The 9,707-nt window shown below is 40.8% G+C and overlaps 1 protein-coding gene across 1 annotated transcript in view; it reads left to right on the top strand.

Moving 5' to 3' along the window:
• Positions 1 to 1,025: 1,025 nt before the first annotated feature.
• Positions 1,026 to 9,707, top strand: part of coq10b (coenzyme Q10B) — a 17,073-nt gene continuing 8,391 nt past the window's right edge. The window contains exons 1-3 of the mRNA XM_072578934.1: positions 1,026 to 1,169; positions 8,659 to 8,805; positions 8,891 to 9,083. Of these exons, the coding sequence (XP_072435035.1) occupies positions 1,072 to 1,169; positions 8,659 to 8,805; positions 8,891 to 9,083 (438 nt within the window). The 5' untranslated portion in view covers positions 1,026 to 1,071. The remainder of the gene's footprint in view (positions 1,170 to 8,658; positions 8,806 to 8,890; positions 9,084 to 9,707) is intronic.

Below are 9,707 nucleotides of genomic sequence, written 5' to 3'. Positions count from 1 at the left end.
AACCGCTTTTTCCTGGCCATTCTTTGACTGATGAATGGACTTTCTAACTTCAAATGATGTTGATTTTTCTTAAGGTCGATCTTGCCTAGTGCATGCCCTGTACGATGTAACCTTTATGTCTTACTCTGTCCAAGTTTTCTTTCATCCTCTGATCTGTTTGCCCTTGCTTACTATGATCTGCCTGTACTGCTTGTAAACAGAACCTTTCACTATACTTAGGTACACGTCAATAAATAAATCAAATCAAATTGTAAGGAGTAATCTAAAGCAATTCACTGTTTTGTACCATTGATGTACATCATGGTCGCCTGTAAATTGGACTCCTTGAGTCTAACTACATTCCCAATTTATACTTGGACTCCTCTTGGATAGAATTGCTTAGAGAACTGTTTATTTGGGTTACATGCAACATCGCACCCTCTTGTACAACTGAATAGTCAAGAAAATAAAATACATTTCCAAAAGCACCGCCCGCTTGTTTCCACAACTTGCCACTTTCATCATGTTTGTTTATTTCGACAAGATTTCGACCTTTCACACGTTGAATCCGATTGTTAAATAAATTTGAAAAAAAAACTGTTTATTTCCCCCTCAGGGAATAGGCAAATAATATTTGTTTGTTCGGCAAATTCTATCTGATGTGTAACGGGGCAATGGTTTAATTCTGGCTATCTGAACATTATGTTGGTCACATTTGCAGGGTATTTTTAAAAGCAGTTACCATATATGTCTAAGACATGTTAGTCTCGAGGTGAATCCGACCGCTGGCAGCGCCGCCGAATCCCGTGACAAACCTTTACATAACCTGACAGTGGAAACATTGTGACGTCGCTCGTCCCAGGTTGCCAGGCGACCATCCACCGCCCCCCCCCCCCCCCCCCCCCCACCTAGCGGGAAGGCGGGCATCGCAGCCAATCAGGAAGCAGAGTCCAGAGGGGGCGTGGGAGCTATGAGGGAGGCGGATGAGGGCAGTGGGTGGAGCCGTCGGCTCGGGTGGGCGGGGTGTTTGCTGACGTCATCGATCGGGCGGGGGCGGGTGCTGGGTGCCGGGTGGCCTTCACAAAGAGTGAAATGGCGAGGAGCGGTAGGCCTCTGCGGCGGGTACTTTGCGATGTTTTCGAATTTCCAGCCTATTTTGCCCGGGAAAGACAGTCCAAACACGTCGTCAGGTAACTCTTCTGGCAGTGTTGGCTTGCGGCGTGGCCTTGTCAGTACGTACCAACCCTCCCGAGCTGCCGACCTTGGAAAGTTTTGGGGGAATCAGTTTCTGTTTTCGGTCCTAAAGGCCGGCGGCTCGCCTATTTCCGTTTGTCGGGGTGCGGATATAATTCAACGCTGACCGGGCGAAGCGACAGACGTCAATAATATTCAATGCAGTTTAAGATCGCAGTTGTAATGGATTTTGTGACCGGCGGTGGGCCTGGGCCAGCGCGACTTTTTAAATTGCAGCAACTAGTCAACATTCATATCACTGGATTACACCGCCCGGATCTCTGGGTCATTAAACTGCAGGAAGATCTGCTTCATGTTCTAGATAATCCTCACTACTGTTTAAAAATTGCACAACGGGTGTTTTATTTCAGTTCATTAACTGAAACAGTGAATCGAACAGCATGTGGGTAAATTCTGTTGACGGGGAAAATAAGTGACATACGTCACGAATATTTCAAAAGTTTTGAATCTTTTATCGCTGTCAAGGTTAACCGGTATTTATCCTTTCTCGGTAACTGACCGGGGGAGTCGAAATCTTCCTAATAACGATCGGTCCATTTCAAAACAATACTAGCTGCCATTTACAGTGGTTGCTTTAAATGTACTTTCATGACCAGCGCCATATGTTTCCTTCTGTTTGTTACTGAAATATATTTCTAGTTCAAATTTGAAGTATAATTGTTCCTTTCATCGTGATAATATTGTTTGACTTTTTTTATTCACTCATGGGATGTGGGCATTGCTGACCAGGCCAACTTTGTTCATCTTGAGAAGGTGGTGGTGACCTGTTGCTGACCTTATGCTGTAGGTAGACCCTCCAATGTGGTTAAGGAGTTCTGGGATTTTGACCAGCAGCACTGAAGAAACTATAATCTATTTTCAACTCGATAGCAAGTTGCATAGAGAGGAACTTGTAGGTATGCTGTTCCCAAGTATCTGCTATCCTTATCCTTTTAGATGCTACGAGTCATGGATCTGGAATGTGCCTTCTGAGGAGCCTTGGTGAATTTCTGCAGTGCATTTATACTCTACTGTTGCTGAGCATCAATGTGCAGAAAGTGAATGTTTCTGGATGTGGTGCCAGTTAAGTGGGCTGCCTTGTCCAGGATCATGCCAAACTACTTATTGGAGCTCTGCCCATATGGGGAAGTGGGGAGTATTCCATTATATTCTGACTGGGGACTTGCAGGTGGTGGACAACATTTGGGAGTCAGGAATTCATTTACTCTGTAGGATTCCATGCCTCTGATCTGCTTTTGTAGCTACTGTATATGATTAGTCCAGTTCAGTTTCTTGTCAATGGTATCCCCTAGGATGTTGGAATTGGAAGATTCCTTGGTAGTAATGTAATTGAATGTCAAGGGCTGGTGGTTGCAATCTCCCTTGTTGGAGGTGGTCATTGCCTGGCATTTAGAGTCAGAGTCCTAGAGATGTACAGCACGGAAACAGACTCTTCGGTCCAACTCGTCCATGCTGACCAGATATCCCAACCCAATCTAGTCCCACTTTCAGCACCTGGGCCATATCCCTCCAAGCTCTTCCTTCCTATCCAGATGCCTTTTAAATGTTGCAATTGTACTAGTCTCCACCACTTCCTCTGGCAGCTCATTCCATGCACTCACTCCCCTCTGTGTGGAAAACGTTGCCCATTAGGTCTCTTTTATATTTTCTCCCCCCCCCCCCCCCCCCCACCCTAAACCTTTGCCCTCTAGTTCTGGACTCTCCCACCCCAGGGAAAGGGCCTTGTCTATTTACCCTATCCATGCCCCTCATGATTTTATAAACCTCTATAAGGTCACCCCTCAGCCTTTGACCCTCATGAGAAAAAAGCTCTAGCCTATTCAACCTCCCCCTTTGCTTAAACCCTCCAACCTTGGCAACATCCTTGTAAATCTTTTCTGAACCCTTTCAAGTTTCCCAACATCTTTCCGATCGGAAAGAAACCAGATTGCATGCAACGTTCCAACAGTGGGAATAATTGTTCATTTTTGTCTTTCAGCCGAAGTCCGTGTATTGTCTTGGTTTTGCTGCATTTGGACATAGACTGTGTTAGCTGAGGATTTGCGGATGGTGCTGAACATTTGTGCAATTGTTGCAGAACATCCCCACTTATGATGGAGGTGATGTGATTTGAATCAGCTAAGGATGTACAATACTACCCTTAGAATGGGGCTGTTGTAATGCAGTCGTAGTGTCCCTACCTCTGGACCAAGTGAACTGAATTTCTCACCTGCTCCAGAGGTGTACAATAACATTTCTGAACAGGTGAATTAGCAAATGTTTTGCCTGATGAACTCTTGCAAAGACTCCTTTAGAGCAGTGAACTTCCTCCAGCAACCACAACCATCTTGTTTTATGCCAAGTATGACTCCAACTAGTGGAGAGTTTTCCTTCAATTCCCATTGACTGAGGGTTTGCTGGGGCTCTTTGATCCACTCACTCAAATGCAGCCTTGATATCAAGGGCAGTCACTCTCTTCACCTTTTTGGAATTCAACTTTTTTTTTGTCCATATTTGAACCAAGACTATCATGAGGTCATAAGCTGAGTGCCCCTGATAGAACTCAAACTGTTTGAGCAAATTATTGATGAGCAGGTGCTGCTTGATAGCACCTTGGTTCATTTTACTGATGAGTGAAAATAGACTGTTAGTATCATAATTGGCTGAGTTGACTTTGCCCTGCTTTTTGTGTACAGGACAAACCTGGGCAATTTTCTACATGATTAGGTAGATGCCAGCATTACTGGAAAGCTTGGCTAGGCTGTGTGGCAAGGTCTGGAACATATTTTCAGTATGGCAGAAATGTTGTCAGGGATCCATCCAATATCCAGTGCCTCCACCTCTCGATTTCGTGTGGAGTGAATCCAATTTACTGAAAACTGGCATCTGTCATATTGGGATCTCTGGAAGAGGCTGAGATTGGTCATCAAATCTGCAGTTCTGGCTGAATATGGGTTGCAAATATCTCAACTTTAGTCTCCTAGCTTTCCCATCATTGAGGATGGAAATAATTCTGGAACTGCCTCCTTTGAATTAATTGTCCACTACCATTCACAACTAGATGCGGCAAGACTTCAAAACTTAGATCTGATCTGTTGGTTGAGGAATTGTTTAGCTCTGTCTATCTTTTGCTGTTTGGTATGCAAGTAGTCCTGTTTTGTAGTTTTACCAGGTTGACAAGTATACCTGATTCTGTTCTTGGCATGCCCTCCTGCACCCTTAGATTAATTTAATATTGTTGCTTGTACCTATGTACACTGAAAAATGGATAATGTTTCCATATTCCAGTGCCCCTTTGGATTGCAGAATAAATTATTGAATAAACTATAAATGGTAAATTACTGAATAAATCAATATTAAACTGATGTTACTAAAACAGTTTCTAAAGTTGGGCTTTCCCTTTCCATACACTTTGCCCTCTTTGCTCCACCAGTCACATGAACATGTGAAAATTAATCAAGGCATTGAAGGCGTTTAAACTGTGGTTCACAAAGCACAGTGGTGATGGATAAACAGGAGACCTAAGGGGCAACCTTTTTACTCATAGGGTGGTACGTGTAAGGAATGAGTTGCCAGAGGAAATAGTGGAGGTTGGTACAGTTGCATCATTCAAAAGACATTTGGATGGGTATATGAATAGGTCGGGTTTGGAGGGATATGGGCCAGGTGCTGGCAGGTGGGACTAGATTGGGTTGGGATATCTGGTCGGCATGGACAGTTTGGACCAAAGGCTCTGTTTCCGTGCTGTACATCTCTATGACTTGTTAAGAGGATACAAGCTATGCAGTTTTTGATATACTATGTTCATGGAAGATAGGATGCTTGTTGGCAAATAATTTAGAGGTCAGAAAACTGGATGAAAATTTCAATATCAGGTGGACTGACAAAGGAGGGGTGAGCACGTGGGGCTGGTGGTTCATTATCCTACACAACACAGATTCTGAGCTTGAGACAATGGCTCAGGAGGGATGGCTGGGAAATTTAGATCTGGTTCTAAAGGCAATGGCTTTGGTTGTCTTGACATTTAAGAGGAAGAAGTTTCTGCTTCTGTGGGACTGAATGCCAGACGAAAGTCTGATAAAAGTCTAGCAAAATGACAACGAAGCAATATTGGATGTTGTAAGAATATGTTTGGAACCTGATACGATGAGGTTATTCTGTAATATTGTAACCAGGAGTAATTTTTTACTTTGTATCACATAAGTAATATTACAGCTGACAAGTTACATGTTCTTAATTTGAAAGGAAGACTTTCCTAATATGATATCTTAAATAATTTCCATGCTTTTGAAAAATTTTCTCACATCCTTTGGAACTTCGCACTACCAAATTGGAAAGCACTTTTGTTCGTACATCTCACAGCATTATGATTTCTATTGCTTTACTAATAATACCACCCTTCTGTTCTGTTTAAAGAATTGACTCCTTTTATTTGTTCTGGATTGTATTTCTGTATTACAAAGGATGAGACGTCAGAGGGAGGGTTGTATCTGACTTTCTGTGGTGGGAATGTTCTGCACGGTGATCAGTTGGTGACTCAGACAAATAATAACCTGATGCATGTTGTATTTGGTAAACAAACATACTATTGAAATAAAAGGAGAATAGTCAGCTTGTTGGGCAGCACCTTACTGGGGAGACGATTCTAGTTTGAGGTAGATGGCCTTCTGTGAAATTAGAAACACTTGAGAGCTATAATAATAATTAAGCAAGTACCAAGGCAGGGAAGTGTGGAGTGGTGGAAGAATGAGAGGATGTTTGAGATACACACTGGGAGAGCTTAATTATCAAGGGGGTGGTGGTACAAGGCAAAAGAAAATAGATCTTGAACTATAATCATGAATAGTGAATACAGTTTGCTTCATTGAAAGTACATTTGCTTCTTCGCCTGGAAGGAGTGCTTGGTGTGCTGGAAAGATGGGAGATAAAAGGATAGGTGTTTCATCCTGTCCATAGGAAGATACTGCAAGAAGGGGAGGTTTTTAAGGCAATTGGGTGGAGCAGGAGAAAACTATCTCTTTGGATGACTGAAGAGAATTGGAGGGGAAAGTGTTTGATGGCATTGGCAAAAATGATTGAAGATGATCCTTTTTAGATTGTGAAGAAGTTGAAGGGGTGGCCCAATAATTGTTCTAGGGGAATGAGTGAAAACACACAAGTTTGAGAAATGGAATGGGCATGGTCAAAGGTTCTGTGAAGGCTGAAAGATCATTGACCTGAAACAATATCTTTGTTCTTAGTATACATAGTCCTTTAGTAATACAGCACTTGTGTTATTGAATTTTTTTTTAGCTTGTGTTCATCAGGACGAATATAAATGCAGAATTTCAAAAGGCATGGCAAGTTCTCTTACACTGTTCTCAGCACCTGATCTTTTCATTAGATGCTTTGTAACTTTCTGGAATTCAAATTTAATACTACAATTTCAGCATGTCAATAGATTTTTTTTTTTCAAATTACAAATGTTTGTGGTGGTTCTGTAAATTCCATACACAGTGTGACCTTGATTATCTGAAATGTGGATAATTGGCAAGATCGCAAGGTCCTGATGCTTGGCTAATCTGTTATTCGGCATTCGATTTTTCCGAACATTTGATTATCTGAACAAACCACTCCCTGCCCGTGTTGCTCAAATAATTGAGGTTCCTCTGTATACCTCTTCTTGACTTTTTTCTTTATTGCTTCTAACCATACTTGTTTGCTTTTATACCATTTATCCTTTCAATCACTTGATTTTGCTTCCTCTGATACGTGCCTTCCCTTTTTATTCTTCCTGCCCCATTCTATTTCTTTGTACAGTTGTCACATGATTGACCTGAATATTTCTAGCCTATAATTTCACGCTTCCAACATTTGTTTTCTTTTGTATAATTGTTAATGTTGCTTCAGTTTGTCACTTATGGATCTGGCTTGTTGGAAATTAATATGATCTGGTTGCAATTCTCATTTGCAGCTGTGCTTTCTTCTGATATATATTTGGGGCAAGACACTGATCTACAAATTTATAGTATCCCTTTTGAGAAATTGCTCAAAAGAAGCAATAGAGTTATGAAAGTAAACTTTTTTTTTTGTGGAGTGAGTGGTTAAAATCTGGAATGCACAGCCTGCAAAATGATAGGTTCCACTGAATTCAAGAAGGAATTCAGTTACATGAAAAGGAACAATGTGCAAGGTTACAAGGAATGATACTTAAGTGGATTGCACACTTGGAGAAATGTCTCACTTACGCTGTGACAAATGATTGTGATTCTATTTCAGAATAGGAAACAAAAATATCACTTAATAATGTTTCGTGTGCTTCATATTTTTTAATCTTTTAGGATTAATTTATCAAACCATAGGAGGATGTTTGCAGAAGAACCTGGAGAAAGGACTGGGGAGGACATTGAGTCTACAATAGGCAAAATATCCATAAACTTTGAATTATTTTAAAGGAATAGTTGCATTTGAACATTTTCTTCGACATCCTGTACAGTTAATGCTTTTAATTCAAAGGGTACTTGCATCCTGTCTGAGACATTGTGATTTGAAGAGATTTTTGCAGTGGAATCCATCAGAAGAACAAAATCCTCTTGGCAATGAATACTGTTTTAATAGATATCAATTAGGAATTGGAAAGCTGTGTTTTTGTGTTGTCTTCATTCTTTCATAACCTGAAGAATGGAGGCAAACTTTGGCATTTTGTCAGTTGGCATCGTCCTGCAATCTTCTTCCAGCAGACTGAAGCTTGAACTTCAGGCTTCGCTGGTATTTATGGCTCAGTCCCATGTTTCACGACAATGTTTTTGCATTTTATTTTACCCTCTGTAACATCATTACTTTTCCATCTTATAGGAGAAAATGAGGACTGCAGATGCTGGAGATCAGAGCTGAAAAATGTGTTGCTGGAAACGTGCAGCAGGTCAGGCAGCATCCAAGGAGCATCCTTCTTCAGGGCTTATCCCCGAAACGTCAATTCTCCTGCTCCTTAGATGCTGCCTGACCTGCTGCGCTTTCCCATCTTATACAAAATCAACTGAATGTTGATCCAGTCAGGAAAAAAAGATCCAATTTTAGCTGGCTTGATGAGCAGTTGAGTTTGGCAGACAACTTTTACTCTATTCATGCCTCAGTACTTTCAGCATACCACTGTCAGCTGAATCATGTCAGATGCATTGGCTTTGGAACGGAGTTAAAGTCCACGATTTACCCACCAAAGAAACCAATTTGTGAAATAACTTTGTCTGTTGGAGGCAGTGGTAAAGATTTGAATTTATTTTTGTTTAATTTCAAATCACTTTGAATCTTGATGGATCTAGAATGAAGTAGGTAAAATGGTTAAATGTGGAGGAAGGAAATTAAGATTTGTCACTGTTATAATGAACAAACTGTACTAAACGCAAATGATTTATGTACAACAGAATACAGCTTTAATGTCATTTTAATAACTAATATTTCCAATAACAGGTATCTGTCATCTTGTGGCATTCTAATGAACAGAACTCCATTACTCAAGACACCAAGACATTGCCCGATACAACAAACAAATTTCTTCAATCTTGCTGGGCCACTAATAAACAAGAAGAAAGAGTATTCTGAGAGAAGAGTAATGGGGTTCGTGGTTTTTATGTTATCTGAGATTTATTTTGTCTCTTGTATGTCAGTTTTGATAGTAAATTTGAATCTTAATTTGTTTTAGGTTTTCAATGCTGGAAATGTACAATGTAGTGTCTGGTGTAGCTGACTACAAACATTTTGTACCATGGTGCAAGAAATCGGACATCATATCTAAGCGCTCAGGGTATGCTAAAGCTCAGCTAGAAATAGGATTTCCACCGATAGTTGAACGGTACACTTCAGTTGTGACTTTGGTGCGACCACATTTAGTTAAGGTAATGTTTCAATATTAAGAATTCTCTTGTGTATTTAAAAGTTGAGTTGTATATTTGTATGCATTTTGGATATCTTGATTTTAATGGCTTTTCCTTTCCGAACTTTCTCCTTGCCCCTTTGGTCTCTAAGATGTTAATTCCTCACTTGTGACAGGCTGCCTTGGGCATGCTGGACTGAATGGCTGGTTGCAGTGCTGTCACCATTGTAATTCTGTATACTGGTCAATGTCCTGCACGTGGTCCAAATCAAGCCTATTCACAGTCCTTGACAGTACAGAAACTCCCAGCTACTCTTTTTCTTTCCAACTGTCTGCTCTATCAAATGGCTGCAAATAGAACAGGGAGCTAGGATAAAGCGCAACACCATGATGCCCCTTGCTGATGCAGGAAAATAGAGACCTGTTGTTTATACTTTTACTCTTATCACTTCCCAATTGTATCAGCATAGGTCAATTCCAGAACATCTCCAGTGTGCATAATTCAGCTCCCCACTGAACCATCTCTGGAGCTTATAATTTTCATATGCATTTAAAAGAAATTCATTAAAAAAAATCTTAATTTTAACAATGATCTGGTGTTCATTTGTATGTCAGAAATTACTTCACCCCATTTCTTTCTAAAATG

This window comes from Chiloscyllium punctatum, chromosome 10 (genome assembly GCF_047496795.1).
Source record: "Chiloscyllium punctatum isolate Juve2018m chromosome 10, sChiPun1.3, whole genome shotgun sequence".
NCBI classification, from domain to species: Eukaryota; Metazoa; Chordata; class Chondrichthyes; order Orectolobiformes; family Hemiscylliidae; genus Chiloscyllium; species Chiloscyllium punctatum.
The sequence above is the reverse complement of the archived record's forward strand: the minus strand, read 5'-3'. Positions and strand labels throughout refer to the sequence as shown.